The sequence below is a fragment of the Pteropus vampyrus genome, unplaced genomic scaffold (assembly GCF_000151845.1).
Source record: "Pteropus vampyrus isolate Shadow unplaced genomic scaffold, Pvam_2.0 Scaffold23, whole genome shotgun sequence".
In the NCBI taxonomy this organism is placed as follows: Eukaryota; Metazoa; Chordata; class Mammalia; order Chiroptera; family Pteropodidae; genus Pteropus; species Pteropus vampyrus.
This window is the reverse complement of record NW_011888804.1, coordinates 10,070,969-10,089,289: the sequence shown is the minus strand read 5'-3', so window position 1 is coordinate 10,089,289 and position 18,321 is coordinate 10,070,969. Positions and strand designations below refer to the sequence as shown.

The window sequence follows — 18,321 nt, the reverse complement described above, 5'->3', positions numbered from 1 at the left end:
CTTTCTGATAACACTTAAATATTCGAACTACACAACAATTACATGTTCACTGTCAAAAATCCCCATGGGTCTTGCATGCCTTTTGTCCTACAGATGACTCACTAGAGAAAACAGTGTTTCAGCAGTGATTTAAACCAAGCCTTTTTTTTCTTTTTTTAAGTTCTCAAACGTTAAAAGTTGGGCTTTCTATTTTGGTGTAAACTCAGAATAGTGGCATTCTGGGCCTTTGACCAAAAGTCCAACCAGACTTGTAACCAACCATGGATCTGAAGAAACCTGTTCTTGCTCCTGAGTCTTGTGCTAGGGCTCAGCCTCCAGTGTGGTCACCTGTTGAGGGTCCCCCAGTACTCGGTGACTGCAGATGGCTGTTGGGTGCCCTGTCGTCCCTCACCCAGGGGTCAGTGGATTCACTTACAGCAGCAGCAGACTGAGGCAGATGTAGACAACTGGCAGTGATGGAGACAGCAAGCCCCCCAGAGGTTTGGGAAACGAGGCCCAGAGTGGGCCTCGGCCCACACAGGCCCCAGGCTGGGTCTAAGCTGTGAGAATGCCTTCTACTCAGCAGGTCGGAGTTGGCCTTAATGTGAAAAACTGGCAATTCTGGAACACGTGTTGCACTTTCTGTGGCTTCTGGAAGCTCAGGGGGCTACGTGCTGGGAACTGAACCATGCACTTAGCCCCACGTGAGTATCTCACCAGGAACACACTGACCTGGCCTGAATGTTAAATGTCCTCCTTTCCCTGGGCAGGGCAGTCACTTTGGGTCAAGTTTGATGGGAATAGGAAACATGATAACCTTAATAGTTTCTACAGGTTTAGCATTGACAGATTACTGGCTTTTGTTACCAGGCTCATTAAGTCAGAGGAGAGATGAGCACACTTTGAGAAATAATGGCCTGGGATCAGATATTAATGGCACCATTTCCCCATGACTCTCCCTTTATAACTTCCTCTGATGGAAGCCCATCCCCACCCATAGGGGTAGGGTGTCCCCCCACTTGACTATCACTATCCATGGCTTCACTTATCCCCCATGTATAACCTTCCTGTCCACATTTCTGATGCTTTTTTTTTTTTAACTTGAAAAACTCCCAATACCCTAAAAGGCAAAAATGCTCTGCTTTACCTACACATCCATTAACCATGAAACAGCCACCTACTGTGTGCACCCTCAGCTGAACTGGGGACACAGAACTGGCAGGACCACCCAGTCCTCTGGGACATTGTAGTGCAGAGCCCAGAAGTCATAAAGAACCAAGAACAGTAAGGTCAGGGAGGGTACAGGGTTCTGGTGATCGGGGGCCTGGGAGGTGATAACAGAGAGCAGATGGCATGCAGGAAGAACAGCCTGCAGCACACTGCCTTGTTGCCAAGGAGCCAAGAGCAAAGTAGGTGTCTGGGGTGCCAGCTGCCTCTAGATGAAGGCAATGGGGATCCGATCTTAGCAATCCAGGTTAAAGTTTGTTCAGAGCTTTCACTCAGAGTTGGGAAAGGACTGAGGGGATAGGAGCCAAAGCCTAAGTGCAGTTGGGGATGTGCTCAGATGGGAGAAGCACAGGCCCGCTCAGGTGGCTGTGGAGAGGAGCAGGGGGCAGGAGTTGTCTGCAGCGCATCAAGGAGGAAATGGCCATCTTTGGGCATGGCTGCTGGTTCAGGCTCAGGGGAGGTCAGGCTGGAGATAGGAGTTTTAGCCATGCCATTCTCTACCCCTCTCCTGGAGTGGTTTATGCGAACTGCCTCAACCCCCATTTACTCCATCTGGCCATCACTCAACCGCTGCCAAAGGGCCAAATCCAGACCATGTGGCCCAGGCCTTTTGGCAGCACTGAATGCAGGACCATAGCTCCCTGGTTCTGAGGCTTTGCTCTACCTCTGGTGCCTCTGAGACTCAGCCCATCGGGCTATAGTGTTCCTCATGGCCCACATTAGACTCACTGTCTTTTGTGACCCATTTACCTAGTGGCATTTAGTAACATCCCAAGCATCTTGTGTTCTATAGAACACTATCTGGAAAGCTCTGCATTTGTGCATCTGAAATTTTCTCCATTAAGATCTATGTTTTAGGCAACTAAGTAAGGTGGATGAAGCAAACTTTCTGTTTCAGTTGGTCCTCAACAGCCCAGAACTTATATCCTCCGCCCTACTCGCTCTCGAAATGTGCAGTCAGCTGTGGTTCTCAGGACAGGTCTCTGAAGGTCGGCCTGCCCACTTCCCTCCTCAGCCAGCGGAGGTCCACCATCCACCCATTCAGTCATCACTTCCTCTAGGGAGCCTCACCCCCTCTCCACCTCCCGCCAACCTAATTTTCCTTCTCCAGGGCTGGAGTAAGTGCTCTCTGTACTTACCCCACCATTCCACAAATGAGAGTAGATGCTGAATAAATACTTGTGACTGAATCTCCAACTAACTACTTGTCTTGAGGACGAGTAGTATATTTTACTTATTTTGCTCCAGCACTGTTCAAGCTTATAGTAGCTGCCCAACAAATGTATTTGTTTGACAGATACTTACACCTGTTACATATTTATCTAGCTCCTAACATCTCGGGAGTCAAAACATGAACTTGTATAAATGAATTGGTACATGAATAGGAAAGTATTGGGGCAGTCTAATGTTGAATGACAATATTGGGGAAAACATGGTTTTCCTACATTAGAAGTTATCTGTCTAACCACTCAGATCATAGACCCAGGTGTAAAAGCTAAAACTATAAAACTGTTAGGAGAATACATAGGAGTAAGTCTTTAACCTTGTATTAGTGGCTATTTAAATGTACCAAAAGCACAAGTGACAAAAAAAATAAAGTGGATTTCACCACAATTAAAAAGTTTTGTATCGCAAATGATACTATCAGGAAAGTGAGAAGACAACCTATAGAATGGGAGAAAATATCTGCAAATCATCTATTTGATAAAGCATTTGTATCTGGAGTATACAAAGAATTCTTACAATTCAACAAAAAGGTGAATAACCCAAATTTAAAATGAAGGACTTGAATAGACGTTTCTCCAAAGAAGTTACACAAGGGGCCAATCGGCACATTGAAAGATGCTCAGCATCACTAGTTATGACGGAAATGCAAATCAAAACTACAATAAGGTATTACTTCACAGTCACTGGGATGGCTGGAAGACAAAAATGAGAGTTGGTTACCTGGAGAAATTGGAACCTCACACATTCCCAATGGGAATGTAAAATGATGCAACAGTTTTTGGCAATTCCTCAAAAAGTTAAATATGACCCAGCAATTCTGTTTGTAGGTATCTACCCAAGAGAACTGAAAACACAGGTACACACAAAAACACACAAATGTTACAAGTAGACTCTACTCGTACCTGTGAACATGTTCTTGTGAACAAAAGGGGCCTACCTTGGCAAGGCTGACAAACTCAATAACTAAAAGTAACCACATGGGATGTTTGGATCGTAAAAAATATTCCTGAGTGGGTTATAATGGGAAATCACATCTGAAGGCCTGCATGATAGATTAATCTTTACTTGAGCAAGCCCTATTCATTTGTTTTTGTGCATAGAATAACATATTTGAAATGTCAGAATGAACCTCTTCTCCAGACCTCCAGAGATAAACACTCACTAGTATCAGGGCAAGACGACCCAAACATTCCTCATTGTCTTTTAACTGCATACTTATATAAACTGTGAAATATTAACTATCCTGCACCCACCAATGTAAAAGATGTATCTCTCCATTTTACTTTTTATCTAATCCTAGAAATTTTCCCACTTTACTCTCCCCCCGACTCCTTAATCTGTCACCAATAGATTTCATGTAACCTTTTTTACATCTCCTCCTTTGATTCTAATGTATAAAATAAACTGCAAAACTGCTGTTCCTTGGAGTATTTTCTCAATCCTTTGAGATTTTGCTTCTGTGGCCCCTAAACCATGGTTCAAATAAACTAAATATGTCTTTAGGTTTGGAATTTCTTTCAACAGTGAGCAAGCAGCAGCAGCAGGACGTAGTCATGATGGAGGAAGGGGAACCGCTTCTAATTTCTAGTTTTATTCCTTTCCCATGAACACAAACAGCCTTTTGAATACTTCTGAGATTAGTATACTTTTTTCCCACTCTTCTTCTGATTGCTCTGTTAACTGTTTCTTCAGGTGTTAGTTCTTGCTATTGCATTTCTCCTTTCATGGTGATTTTCAAATATTTAGTGATTCTCTGTTCTGCCTCTTTGTGGATCCTTGTTTGTGGGTTCAGCTTGCTGACAGTGACTACAGGGAAAAGGCAGTATTCTGATACTAGAAAAGGTTGCTGGTAGTTTCCAGATAAGGGGCTCATTTGCTTCTGGGGCACTCCTTAGAGCCTGCAGCGTCTGTTAAATCCTGAGAGCCAATGTCACTGTTATTTGTTGCTCATCCCAATCAGAAACTGGCCAAGCAGCTCTAAGGGCATTGCCTTTGCAAATCACCCAATGATGGTCCCTGGAGCCTCTTCCGGGCAACTTTTATCCCCTTATCGTCCTCCAGTGTTATAGTTCTCTCTTGCTCCTATTTTGAATAAGGTTCCCTCTAGACTCATTTCTTTATAAATGAGACCCTATTTTCTCTCTTTCAGGAATTTCTCACAGTTCCTAGACTACTGGTGGCAATTTCTCCTTTTCCATTGTATTGATAGCTTAGTAAAGTACACCTTTTTTTTTTTCTTCAGCCATTCCAAGAAATTTTGAGTGGTAGGGGAGGCAGATGCTATAATAAAAATAACTTAAATTTCCCTTAATGATGTAGAAAAAAGTCTAGAATGTCATAGATCACCATTATGAAGATCAATTATAGAGAGTGGTACACACCGCAGTAAATGAAAATTTTTTACAACTAAGCATTTTTTCATGTCAATTCATCCTATGTATTTTGTGAATTGCCTATTAATGTTCTTGTTTATTTTTTTCTATTAGGGTGTTAATTTTTCTTACATTTTTTTCTGGTTTAATTTTTATTTTTTTTTATCAGAGCAACAAATATATCTAATTAAAAAAGTCAAAGAGTACTCTCAGAATTGTGGGGAAAAACTAGCAGTCTCTTGCCTTACTCTTCCTCTCTCAACATCAGAAATGAAAGAGGGGCCGTCACTACTGAGCCCATGCACATTAAAAGGATAATGAAGGAATATTCCAGCTTCCTAGAGGCATTCCTTTCTACTCTTGTAGCTGTTTCTTCTGATATGCCTCTCCATATTTCTAAATAATATTCTTCGATTTCTATTTCTTCCTTGATTATTTTAAATATTACATACTGACCTTTTTGCCTCTTCAAACTCTCTTTATTGGCCTTTAAATATGCCCTGTAATTTTTTTTTGCTGAAAGTTGGACATGCTGTACTGGGTAGAAGGAACTGAGGTAAGTAGATTTTCAGTGTGAAGTTCTGTGTTTATTTGGCTAGGGTTTAGTCTGTGTTTATTGTTTGCTATAGTTGTAGGTGTCAGGAGCAGCCTTTGTTTTTGTCTTTGTTGTCTTTGGGTTTTCCAAGAGGCTTCTTAAATCAGGGCTGAGATGAGCAGCTCTTTCACTTGTGTTTCCCTGTTTTTATTCAGAAGCCCTACTGATACGGTGGTAACATGTGGAGAGAGGGAAGGCCAGATGGGGCTTGAATTGGTATTTCTCTTTCTTCAAGGCAGTTAGGCTCTGGTAAAATCTCAGCCAGTTTCACTCTTACCAGAGCCTAACAGGCCTAGTAAAGAAGAACAGAGGGCTCTAGGCATATTTCAGAATAGTGACTTTTCCTCTCCTGCTGGGAACACAAGGAGATTTTTCTCCATTCTTCCCTATGAGAACCTGCTAGGGCTCCTGGAGGTTAAACTCATGTGTAAGGGCTGCTTAAGATTGGACCCTCCGCTTAGATCCCCACCCCTGGAATTTTAACTCTCAAAACTTGTCCGCACAGGGAAACACAAGTGAAAGAACTGCTCATCTCAGCCCTGATTTAAGAAGTCTCTTGGAAAACCCAAAGACAAAAAGACAAAAACAAGTCACACCAGCAATTCCTCAATTATAGTTTGGACTTTCTCGCCATGGTACTGGTTCCTGTAGAGATCTCTGTTCCAGTAAGTTGTGATTTTCTATGTCTTCCCATCTGTTTCCAATTTTGGGGAGTAGTTTGCCTTGTGACCTCAATTCTCTAATGGATCTAAGAGTTATTGATTTTCAGTTTGTTCAGCTTTTTTCTTTTTGTGTCAATGGGAGTGGCGACATCCAGGTTCCTTACGTGCCAGACCAGGAAACCAGGAGTCCAGACATATATTTTCAGTTCTAAGATTTCCTTTAAAAAATATTTATATATAATATACATTTATATAAAAGTCTTAAAATACATATTCCAAATCATTTTTAAAATTCTCTGTGGTTTCAATCACTATAGCCACCTTTTTCTGTAGATTTTTAAACATTTTTTTATAAAGCACTTTTCTGTTAATTCTATTTTCTAAAATTATCTGTGGACCTCTTTCTGTTGACTGAATCTGAATATTTTTCTCTTGACTCAATCATATTTGTCTGTTCCTTTGCATGTCTGGTATTTTTATTGTATATCAGACATCGTGGATGATGCGTCATAGAGACTTTGGGTTCTGTTATCCTTATCTGAAGTGTGTTGCATTTTGTTCTCTAGGCAGTTGAATTACTGGAAGATCACCATAACCTTGTAGAAGCTGGGCTTTAAATCTTATTTGGATAGATATATTTTGATTTTGCCCACAGTTTTAATGCAAATCTCTTATTTCTAGAGCATAGTCCTTATTCAGGGTGAGGCCTTTTGAGGTTTAAATGGAAAACTGAGGCATTTACCAAGTCATCTTTGGAGTTGGCAGTGAATGAATCTCTTAGCTCTATGGCCTTCCAGCTCTCTCTTTCTCTGGGATCCTGGAATCTTAACCCATACAGGTGCTGTTCCGGCCAGCCCCTCCTTGGAAGGGAATTATAGCTTGAGGCTCCAAATTATCCAGCATTATTCCTTCAATTTTCAGCTGCAGTGGCCATCCCAAACTCCATCCTCTACCTTCAAGAGCCAATAAGCCGGTGGCTTCCTGTTTGAGGTCTGGCTGAGTAAAGTAGAGAGCCCTCAGGGAAAAGCAGCTCTTCTTTCAAGCTGCCTCCCCTCCACCTCCCAGCTGCTTTTTGTCCTTATACAGTGTCTTCAGACAGCTGTTTCATACATTTTGTCCACATTTCATTTTGCTTTGGGGTTCTGCAGTTACTCGAAGTGGAAACTTTACTTTTTGACTTTTGAACCTGTAGTCAAATCACCTAATCAAAAAGTGAACTATTAAAACACGACAAGCGAACAAAATTGAACATTAAGGCCCACTGTAAAGGCAGACGATTCTCTGATGTTTAAGCCAGAGGATGCCCTTTTTAAGTCAGAGTGCACCTTGGCACAGCGTGCCCCTAGGCCCCGCCCCCACCCGCACACCACGCCCCTCGGGGCCCGCCCCATTCACGCTCCGCCCCCTCGGTCGCGCCCGTTTCCATGGCTACCCGGCGACAGGCCGGGGCAGCCAGGCCACCGAGTGGACGTGCAGCGGCGGCAGCGGAGGCGGCGGCGTAGGTGACATGAGCGCGGCAGGGGTGGCAACCGGGCAGCGGCCCCCTAGCTCGGGAACCCAGGGCTCCCGGGGCGCATCGCGCCTGCGCCAGCGCCAGCCAGCAGTCCTCCAGCACCCGGGGCAGCACGCCACTCAGCTCGGGATCAGCGAGGCACAGAAGCGGGTCCTGGACCTGGAGAAGAGCCTGCAGTTCCTGCAGCAGCAACACTCGGAGACGCTGGTCAAGCTCCACGAGGAGATTGAGCACCTGAAGCGGGAGAACAAGGGTGACTATGGGCGGCGGGGCCGGGGCGGGGCGCCCCCACGCGGTCGGGCCCGGAGACATGCAAACCTGCCTCCCCCGTACCCTCCCAGGGCATTCAGCACCGAAACAGCACTTGGATTCTAGAACACGCAGGGTTTAGGGAGGACACAGTGGAGCAAGCCCCAACCGGGGTCCCGCCACATGGATCTCCAGCTCGGGATCCCTGCCCCAGGCCAAAAACCCCAGGCCATCATCGTGGGAGATGCCCTCCTGGCCATCTGGCCATCTGCCCATCTGGCCAGGGCAGGTCTGGCTGCATCATTTCCCACAGTCACCTGGCCAGCAGTCTCCTCTGTGGTCAGGGCCAGGTCCACCCCGTTTTTAAAAACTTTATAGAAGTAAAACATGCCCCCCAAAGTAGGAGTATTAGGCTCAGTGAATTTTCACACACTAAACACACCCAGATCAAGGGTAGACGTGCTGGCCCCAGAAGAATTCCTGGGCCCCATCCAGCCCCTCCACAGATGCCTCAGCCCCTGTGCCCATGCAGCTCCTCAAGGGAGACTTCCTTTCCTAACTCTGTACCCCATTTGCCTCCTCATCTCCATAGGCCAGGCCTGAAGCAGAACTTGAGGCTCCATGATGGGACCTCGCTCCTCTGGCCTTTAGTTAGAGCTTTCTGCCCACACATCTAGACCTGCCTGGGTTTCTCACTCTCTTTTCTCCTGCTGCCTTTACCTGGAGTGCGAAGTACTCCATCATTGGATATCCATTATATCAGGACTCTGCCCTCCCTATGCCTTCTGGAGTCTCACTCCTGTCCCTCCCTGGTGTCCAGGCTGGATGTTGCCAGCCCATGTCTTGGGTGTCACTCGGTTGTTGCATTGACTACATCTGCTCACCCACAGCCAGGGGCTTCTGGAGAGCTCGGACATCCTGACTCATCCCTGTACCTCTGGAACCAGGCCCCCACCCGGTAGAGGGTACCCTATAGATATCATGGAGAAGGGGTGGATTTGGGGCAAGGCTCTCATGCAGGGCCTTTGGCTCGGGGAATAGCCAGAGGCATTCCTTGCCTGAGGATGCTCAAGGCCAGGCTTAGCCCACGGGGAAGGGTCCCTGCAGCCAAGGATATGAATGAAGTCTCTTAGGGAATTCAGCAGGGAGGGAGTGGGCAGGTCAAGCCAAATTTCTCTCAAAAGGGCTATGGTTTTGAAAATGAGGACAGCATGTGCTTGCTTTCAGATCTCCATTATAAGCTAATAATGAATCAGAAGCCACAGAAGAAAGGTAAGACTGAGGTCCTCAGTTACCACTGTCAAGTGCAGCCCCTCCAGACTACCTGTGCCCACCCAGCTGCACTGGCTCATGACTATCCCAGTGGGGAGGGGTCCTACGGGATCTGGACAGACAGATGCCACTGCTCCTAGCCAAGGTCTCAGTGACAGGCACAGTAGGTGCCACTCTCAGGGAGCCCAAGGCCTGAGGTCTGTGCAGTAGGGTTAGTGGGCAGAGCAGCTAGGGGTGGGGTCTGCCCAGACCCTCCCCCGCCCTTACCAGCCTCACTACCTGGTGGGCTCTCTCGCTTGGCTTGCTGCTCTGACTGGCCTCAGGTTCCCTCCGAAATGCTGTGGGGCATAGCGCAGCCCCAGCCCCATTACTCTGGGCACACTCCGTCCAGGGATCCTTCCTGCCATCTCTGCAGTGACTGTGGGGGTTGGGGGAAGGAAGTGCAGACGCAGAGGCCTGCAGCCACTTGTCTGAGGCCTTTCCTCATCTGTGGGCCAATCACCTTGCCTTGTTCCCCAGCTCAGCCGAGGGATGCCCAGGTTGTCTTGGGCTTGCTCTTCCCACTAACTTTTGGGGCCAGGTCTGACACTGGGGGGTGGTCTGAGTGGTGAGTGGTGCCAGCCTGGAAAGCCCCAGTCTAGGGGTGCCCAGGGCTCTTCCTTTCTGGGAGACACACAGAAAATGGGATGGTGGGAGCCCTTGTTCGGGGGTCAGAGTAGCTCCAACGAGCTGTCCTGGGCTTGCAGTGTGGCCCATTTAGCACCCCAGTCCTGCAGTATGGGGGGGGGAGTCACTGATGGGACATTGGGAGAGGTTCTGCCTCTTTAGAACCTCCTGCTTTCTGGATGGCCTTCCGGAAACCACCTTTCCTACAGGTGGTTTCCTCTGGCACTGGCCAGGTGTGGGGCTGCCTCACCAGTGTCGGGGAGGGCTCTGTAGGAATACTTGGGCCAGGGCCTGCAAGGCCAGGAGGCAGGCACAAATGGGCCCAGCCCCTGGTCCATGATGGATGTGCAGAAGCCTCTGAGGAAGCTGGGGCAAATGGCTGCTGCCATCTTGGGTTGACCCCTGTGCATTCTCCTACAGGCAGCATCTCCAATTCCAGCTTTCAGTCCATCAAGTCTGTCTCAAATTCGACGGTGTCAGGTAAGCGTGCCAGCACCCTCCATGTGCCCAGGGTTGGAGGAGGGGCAAGTGCCCCACTGTGGCTCCAGGCCTAAAAGCCCCTAGTGGTTCTCTGTTGGGCAGCCACTGGAGGAGCTTCTTGGCCAGGACCCACGGACTTAGGGGTTAAGGGACCAAGAAGGGTGCAGTGAGCTGAAAACACCAGAAGGGGGCTGAGGCAGGGTGGGATGGGACTGTGAGACGGCCGGAGGGAGGCTGCAAAAGCCAGGCGGGCCTGCCTGCAAAGAGCACAGTGTCAACGTGGGGCATAAGGTCCCCTGGCAGGTTCACCCCAGGGTGGGGTTGTGAGCAGACTGACAGAGGAGCCCTGGGTGTCCTCCAAGCCTCCCTGAGTGGTCTTCCAAGGAGCGAGTGGTTGGCTGGCTGCCCTGGCAGAATGTAGTATCCCCACAAAGCAGGCAGGACTCAGGTGGCATGTCCCTGTCTACAGAGCCCTGGGCTTGTGGTGTCTGTCCTTCACAGTGTAAGGACTGCCAAGAGCCTCTTCTCCCCACTCCACCTCCCTGAGAAGCCAGGCATCCTGACCAGGAGTGGCCCCTGTCCTTTCCAAGGACCCAGGCAGGCCATGGGCTTTGTCTTTGGAAAGTAAACCTGTGCAGGCCAAAGTCTAGACCTCTCATTGTTTCGTTTTGCCCCAAATTGGGTGCCTCTTCAGTCAGTCAGGGAAGTTTGTGGGGCCACCCCCAGCCCTGGCATTCCCCCAGCCCTGGGAGGAGACTGGCCCATTCCAAGTGTGTCAGAGCATTCAGCAGGCACCACCCAATGGTTTCACCCTCAGACCCTCATTCGTGTTTCCCAGCAGGGGCTTCTGTTATCATCTCCCCTTTACCAGGAGAAAACTGAGGCAGGGGTCAGGGCTCCTTGGGTGCACACAGCCGATCCTGGAGGACTTGGGCACTGGCTCTTGGCGCCCACAGTGACTGGCCCTGTCTGGGTCTGCCCTGTAGCCAGCTCTCAAGGCAAGGCCAGGCCCCAGCCCAGCTCCTTCAAGAAGCAAGACTCGAAAGCTGACATTCCCCAGAAGGTGGACCTGGAAGAGGAGCCCCCTGTCGCCGCCTTGCTCCACAGCAAGCTGGACAGAGCCCCTGGGGCACAGGGGCCAGCCAAGTAAGGCATTTAGTAGGTTCACACCCCAGAATCAACTTTGCTTTCTAAATGGGCCAGCCTCTAGGGTGAACCAAACTGGGAGTCCTGCAGGGGCCAGCAGCAGCCCCTACACCGCTTTTTCAAAGAATTTGGCCTCCAAATGAGCTTGCTTTTTCACTGAGAACAGTCAGTTTCCCAGGCTCCACCTGGGAAACCCGCGTGGCTTTTGCAAGGCAGTCAGTAGGACAGATCTGGACCAGGTTCTGGTGACACCCCCGTTTCTGGGACTTCCCTGGAAATCAGCAGTGAGCCTAGGCTTTGCACCTGACAAGGAGATCCCACTATCCTTCAGGTAGTGCAGCCAGCAGGACCAGCTCCTGCTTCTCTGCATGGTCCTTAGATTCTCTCTTGATCAGCGCCACCAGATTTGTGGTCAGGATACCTCAAACCACATCTGACCCTCAGTGTACCCTGAGAGGGGAGGAAGGCACGGGCCCAGCTCACAGCTGGCACCAGAGACCTCCACCTGGTGCCTGGAGCACAATGGTCATCAGAAGGCAGCCAGATCCCAGGGGGCTGTCAACACCTCTCTTTCCCACGTTGGCCTCATGCTGGTGAGGGTGCTGCCCTGAGGAGAGGTGGTAGGTAGTTAGACCAACCTGGCAGGCTACCTCTGGGCTGCTGCAATGACCATTTCAGAGATGAAGAAGTGGAGACTTTTAATCCAGAGGCTACCTCGGTGGCAGGCAGCCAGCACAAGGGCAAGCAGGTGATGGGGGCACCCCCCTTGATGAGTCTGCCCCCGCACTTGCGTAAGCACACCTCGATTCAGCAGTGTGAGGTGGTCATCCGCCAGCTGTGGAACGCCAATCTCTTGCAGGCCCAAGAGGTGAGTCTTGGGTGGCCAGGGCGACCCTGGTGCAGCTGCAGCCTCAGCCACCATACCTCTTCTCCTTGCCGTACAGCTGCAGCACCTCAAGTCCCTCCTGGAAGAGACCCAGAGGCCTAAGGCTGCCCCTGAGGAGGCTGATCTGAATTCTCCCAAGTAAGTACCTGGTGCAGTCCTCGCCCCACTACGGCAGGGCCTGGTTGTGTGAGGCTCACTGCTGACTCTTCCTTCATCAGGGAACAGGAGGTCACGCAGCTCCCCAAGGTCCCCAAGGGTGTCTCTAAGAAATGGTGAGTCCCAGGGGCACAGGGAGGGTGGCGGGTGCCCACAATGAGGGGAGGGCCAGGCACAACAGAGAGCAGGCCCTGGCTCTGCGGCTCACCCAGCAGCTGTTCCCAGTCACGCCTCCGCTGCCCGCCCTCTGCCCCTGCCAGCCTGATCCTGAGCCCAGTGCCCGCAGCGGAGCGTGCCATCCTGCCTGCACTGAAGCAGACCCTGAAGAGTAACTTTGCCGAGAGGCAGAAAAGGCTGCAGGTGGTACAGAACCGGCGGCTGCACCGCTCGGTGCTCTGAGTGTTCCCAACAGCCCCAGTCACAGCTGGATACTAACCCTCTCTAGGTAGCATCCCAAAAGAATTCTAATTCCACATAAACCAAACTCATGGCAGATAAAGTCCTTGTTCTCAGAACTGAGAAACTGTTTATTTTCTTGCTCAGTATTTAGCTATTCTGCATTTACACAAAAACACATTATAAGTTTTACCCCACCTGTTGAAGACAAAATAAAGCTCATTTCTCCCAGGTCTTAGTCTGTCTCTGGCTGTCAGGTGTCCTTGCCCCGGGAGGGCTCCTAGCTCTGCTACCTATAATTGGGGGACAGCTAAAAACTACCTCGGGCACAGCACGTGCTCCCTTCTTGGGCCGGGGGCTACCTTCCATGCACATGGGCACTCAAGGTTTCCTGCCTGACTGGACACTCCTGGAGGCGAGATGCCATCCTCCTGCCTCAGCAACATCCTGTGTCTACACCAGCAAATAGCCAATGAGCTGCCACGCTGAGCCCACCTTCCTCTGTGGAGAGCCACATGAGAATGGTTCTCTCCAGGGCACTGGGGCCCCACCCTGTGATGGCCCCATCCTTTGAGGGCCTCATGTCACTCCCCACGATCGCCAGAACAGCAGCTTTGTGGCACATCTCATGGGTGTGTGTGGCCAATTTAGTGCTGAACCTCACCCGACAGGACAGTCCTTCTGGCCCCACTGGCCGTTTCCGTGCTAATCTCTGCCTCTTCCAGCTTCAGGGAGCAGGAACTTTGCCAGAAACCTGGGGGTGAACCAGGATGAGGCACCAGCAGTTAGATGAGGTGAACTAAGGTCTGGGCACCCATGGATGGTCATGTCCAAGGTGGGGGACCTGGCTCCACTAGGACAATATCCCTCACTGGACAGTGGGCCCTGGACTCATGATGGGTGGGGCACAGTGACGAATTCATGACAAACACAGGAATAATAAATTTATTATAAGAACCACAGATGACATGGTAGTGCACATATAAAAGGGGAACCTCTCGTCACCAGAGGGCCAGCTGATGCCCCGTCAAGGAGCCGCAATCTCTGGAGTGGCTCTGAGGATGCCAGGTCCTGAGGATGGCACCCCAACCCATGAGTGGGCCCAGCTGGTATACACAGTGCCAGAGACAGGATCCTCCCAGAAGCCTCTGCTCCCCAGCATGCCTACAGTGCTGAGCAGACCCCCAAGGCCCGAAGGGAGAACACCATGAGGTATGAGGCCCAGCCAGTGGTGGGGACTTACAGCCATCTGCAGGCCAGACTTCTCTCTGAGACGCAGCTGGCATCCCTGGATCTGGGAGCCTCCCTGTGACATGGCCCATATGCCAACAGAGGCATGGTCTGAACCCAACACTGTGATCAGAGGATTCTGTGTGTTTTAAGGGTTTCCTATGTTCTCCATGTTCCCCCACAGAAACGGGTAGAGTGTTTTCTGGAGCACAGACACACAAGGGACTCTAACAGGGCCTGACTTCTCCCCCATGCTGCTAAGGACATGGGCCCTGCAGAGGCTACAGGGACAGCAGCCCAATGAACGCAAGTCCAGGGGCACATTCACCTCCCTGGAGGAACTCCTACCCCCACCATCGATGCAGCCAGCTCCGCAGCCGCTTGTCCCAGTCCTGTGTAAGTGGGAAAATGTTTGGTAGGTCCCCAAGGCAGAAGATAAAAGCAGGAAAGCTAACCTAAGCCCAGGCTCTCTAAGGGAGCCAACACCTAGAAAGGTCCAACATGAGGCGTGTCCTCTGTGGCCCCAACAAGGCTGCCGGCTGACCCCGTGGTCCCCGATGGGCTGGCAACCCGAGACCCTGCAGTGGTAGTAGCTAGGCAGCCGAGAGGCAGGCCTGGTGGATGCTCTGCGCCCAGGTGTTGAGCAGGGCTGTAACCGAATGCTTGTCGGGGAGCTGCAGCAGCCTCGAGGTCATGCATCGGTGCACCGACTGCAGGAAGGGGTTGGCGTCTGCAACAGAGCAGTGGGCCTTGAGCGCTGCACCCTCTGCCAGAATAGCTGGCACCACGCCTGGACCCCAGCCCACGTAAGCAACTCTCTGGGTAAGGGGCGGGGGGTGCCCTCACAGGTACAGGGCTGACATGGGGCACATTACCCAGCCACAGTGACCTGGGATGCCATGTCCCACGTACCACTAGTGGCCAGCAGGCTCTCTTGGGCCCATGTGTCACTGGGGAACTGGAATGTAAATGGACCCGGAGCCCAAGGCTTTCCCTTAGTGACAGCCTCCGGGTACCCATCTTGGTCCTCTGTGCGCCAGGACTGAGCTTCAGGGCGACTGTCCTCATCAGTGAAGCTCTCTGGGCCTGTGGCTTAGGGCCATGTCACCCAGATGGGTCCCCATCAGCCTTGAAGAGGCCCACAAGGGCCACAGAAACAGCTGAGTCTCCTCATTCCTCATCCATTGGACATGGATGCCCTGGAGTTGCAGGCCAGGCAAAGGGACACAATGAGGACTGAGACTCTTCTTTCTCCATTGATTGCTGGGCAATCCAATCTTGTCCACAAACGGGGAGCCAGAGAAGAAGAGGGAGAGGCCTAAGCTTGCGGGGAAAGCACATGAAGAAAACTGGTTGCCCAGAGCTGACCCCCGCGTGCCCTGGGTCCCCCCTGCAGCTGCCTTCTCGGTTCACCTACCGTACTGCCACTGCCGGTCGATCCATAGCGGGCTCTGGGCAGGGTAGTCAGCACTGAACTCCAGTGGTGGTACACTAGGGAGGTCCTTGTCATCTGCAACACAAGAAACGGGGAGCCAGAGAAGAAGAGGGAGAGGCCTAAGCTTGCGGGGAAAGCACATGAAGAAAACTGGTTGCCCAGAGCTGACCCCCGCGTGCCCTGGGTCCCCCCTGCAGCTGCCTTCTCGGTTCACCTACCGTACTGCCACTGCCGGTCGATCCATAGCGGGCTCTGGGCAGGGTAGTCAGCAGGCACACTGAACTCCAGTGGTGGTACACTAGGGAGGTCCTTGTCATCTGCAACACAAGAAACGGGGAGCCAGAGAAGAAGAGGGAGAGGCCTAAGCTTGCGGGGAAAGCACATGAAGAAAACTGGTTGCCCAGAGCTGACCCCCGCATGCCCTGGGTCCCCCCTGCAGCTGCCTTCTCGGTTCACCTACCGTACTGCCACTGCCGGTCGATCCATAGCGGGCTCTGGGCAGGGTAGTCAGCAGGCACACTGAACTCCAGTGGTGGTACACTAGGGAGGTCCTTGTCATCTGCAACACAAGAGACTGCGCCTGTGACCCCGCCCACCTTGCTCACTGTCCTGCTCTGAACACCCCAAAAGGGTCTGGTGAGGCTGCAAAGCCTGGAGATCACTGTGATTCGCAGGCTTCCATATCTTCCCAGGGCCTCAGGCAAGCAGAGCCACACTGGACAGGACGGAGGGGCTTCTCTGGCACACAGGGAACAGGTGAAAGTGTGTGGGCTCACAGCCCAGCCCTTGGTACCTGTCCTGCACCAGGTGTGTGAAGATTAAGCAAGACAACTTGGGCAGGCTCTTGAGAAGGACAAAGGGACTGTGGGCCTGGGGCTGTAGTGTGAGTGTGGCTTTCTGTGGGAGGCTGAATGCACGTCATGATGGAGTGCACAGTCCTGGGCTGGGCCTATTCTGAGGCACAGCCTGGAAGCCTTGTGCCCCCCACCTCCTCTATGGGCCTCAGGATGCGACAGAGCCTTGGGGCTGCTGCGCTGGGCTCACCCCTCCCCGGGTACTCACCCAGCTTGCATATCAGATGGACAGTGCCGTTGTTACTGCAGTGAGAAGGGTCCAAGCTCACCAGGAACTTGGGGTCTAATCTGGCCACCTCCCCCTGGAGCACGTTGGGGATGCTCTGCCGCTCGTCTTCTTCAAACTTACGCTTCCGGGCACACAGCACTGGCGCCCTGGAGGAGGCGGCCGTGGTGACCACACACTGGGCTAGGCTGTGGCCCATGGCCTGCCACCCGCTACCCACTGCAAGGCTAAGCCTTGGGCTGTACGTACGTGATGGGTGGGCCATGGATGGCCGTCATGGCCGGCACGAATGTTCGGTACAGGGAATGGTTGAAGACAGGCGAGCGGATGTTGGCCAGGACGGCATCCAGAAGCGGCTGGCACAGGTACTGCTGTTTGGTTGGTGGTACTGGGGGTGGTGGGGGCGTGGGCTGGGACAGGACAGGTGGGGTCAGCAGCCCACTCTTGGGAAGGCTCTCCAGACCCTAAGGCCTTCATCCTTATAGCCAGACTTCCCAAGGATTCCCCACCACCTCCAACCCCTGCAGACTAATGGCTAATCCTGAACACATTCTCCCCAAGTTCCCCACCCAAGGCCAGGCCTAGTGCTGGGCGGGTGGAGGCAGCCCACGGCCTAAGGGTGAAGGGAGACTTCTTCCATTTCCCCACCACCCACAGCAGGCATACCTGGAAGAAGTCTTTGGGCAGGGTCCCCAAGTGGAGTGGTGAGCCCCTTCTGCCCACCCTGGACTGTGAAGATTCCTCCCAGCCTGTGGTTCTGAGTCACTGGCAGGTATGCCCTGACCTTCCCAGAGATGCCTGCGGCCCTCGGAACACCGCCAGGCCACAGTGCTCCACTCACCACCGCCATGTCATTCTTGAGTTTCTCCAGGGCGATCTCACACTTTTGCAGAGTTTTCAGGGGGCAACTATGGGGAGAGGCCAAGTGGATGACCCTCCAGGCTAGAGGACGAAGGAGCTGGCAGCTCTCACAAGCTGATCCCAACCACTACCCAACTGGTGTCCCGTGGAGAGAGCCAGCTCCGGGGCCTTGGCCACTGGCACCCTCCACAGGAACCCCAGCCAGCTGACCAGCTGTTCCTACACCCAAAGTCTAAGGCAGGTGGTCCCACCCCAGGAGCAGCCTGGCCCTGGTCGGCAGAACAAGGCATACATGTGACGAGCCAAGGGGAGGCACAGAGGCCAAGCCCCTGCCCACCCTGGCCAGATAACCCCAATGAAGGCCTGGTGGGCCATCCAGCTCCAATAGGCCTGTTCTGCAGTGTCTAGCGTTCTGTCCAGATAAACAAAACAGGGAAGACCTTCTAGAAGAGGGGTATAGCTTGAGCCAAAGGAAGTATCTCAAAGGCCGGACCAGTTCTGTGGCACTGGGCAAGCTCTGGAGCTGAGAGCAGTCTCATGGCTCAGGAAGGGAAATGCGTGCCGTATTGAGAATCTGGCGCTCCACTGCCTTTAGAATGCTTCTCAAGGCACTGTCTTGTTTCATTTTCATAGCTAATGTGTGTGAGTCACAGCTATCAGATGGGGTAACTGAGACACAGGTGCCTGCCCAAGGCCACTGGTAGGTAAGTCAGGGGCAGCAATGAAGACAGGCCTCTCTCAGCCAGCTGGATTAATGAAGGCCACTACAAGCCCAGACTTGGCCAATGGCTTGATGAGACACGGCTGTGATAGCCACAAAGTAGAAGGGTGAGGACCCTGGCAGTGGCCTGGAACAGGGCAGAGTTTATGTGCTGGCAAAGGTAGAGGG

At 51.9% G+C, this 18,321-nt stretch overlaps 2 protein-coding genes across 18 annotated transcripts in view; one reads left to right on the top strand and one right to left on the bottom strand.

The window, feature by feature from the left end:
* The first annotated feature begins 7,183 nt into the window (after positions 1 to 7,183).
* On the top strand, positions 7,184 to 13,057 carry LOC105289301 (coiled-coil domain-containing protein 74B-like). 4 transcript variants are annotated; one of them, XM_011355920.2, is made up of 8 exons: positions 7,457 to 7,828; positions 9,052 to 9,096; positions 10,183 to 10,242; positions 11,229 to 11,388; positions 12,067 to 12,256; positions 12,333 to 12,412; positions 12,493 to 12,546; positions 12,691 to 13,057. In XM_011355920.2, exons 1-8 carry the CDS (start codon positions 7,570 to 7,572, stop codon positions 12,827 to 12,829), a joined length of 987 nt encoding a protein of 328 aa, XP_011354222.1. In that variant the 5' UTR covers positions 7,457 to 7,569; the 3' UTR covers positions 12,830 to 13,057. The 4 variants fall into 4 exon arrangements, 3 of the variants coding, with proteins under 3 accessions (XP_023384054.1, XP_011354223.2, XP_011354222.1); XR_002779321.1 differs by having other exon boundaries at positions 7,184 to 7,828; positions 12,067 to 12,412; positions 12,691 to 12,772; XM_023528286.1 differs by having other exon boundaries at positions 7,184 to 7,828; positions 12,493 to 12,831.
* Positions 12,931 to 18,321, bottom strand: part of MED15 (mediator complex subunit 15) — a 57,353-nt gene continuing 51,962 nt past the window's right edge. For 7 of the 14 annotated variants that reach the window (XM_023528275.1, XM_023528284.1, XM_023528281.1 and 4 more), the window contains 5 exons: positions 17,413 to 17,479; positions 16,821 to 16,981; positions 16,554 to 16,720; positions 15,952 to 16,065; positions 13,754 to 14,786 (listed from right to left, as the gene is read on the bottom strand). In XM_023528275.1, the coding sequence (XP_023384043.1) occupies positions 14,650 to 14,786; positions 15,952 to 16,065; positions 16,554 to 16,720; positions 16,821 to 16,981; positions 17,413 to 17,479 (646 nt within the window). In that variant the 3' untranslated portion in view covers positions 13,754 to 14,649. Of the gene's footprint in view, positions 13,581 to 13,753; positions 14,787 to 15,951; positions 16,066 to 16,553; positions 16,721 to 16,820; positions 16,982 to 17,412; positions 17,480 to 18,321 lie in introns of those variants that run through there. The other 7 variants (XM_023528276.1, XM_023528285.1, XM_011355924.2 and 4 more) reach the window with 5 other exon arrangements.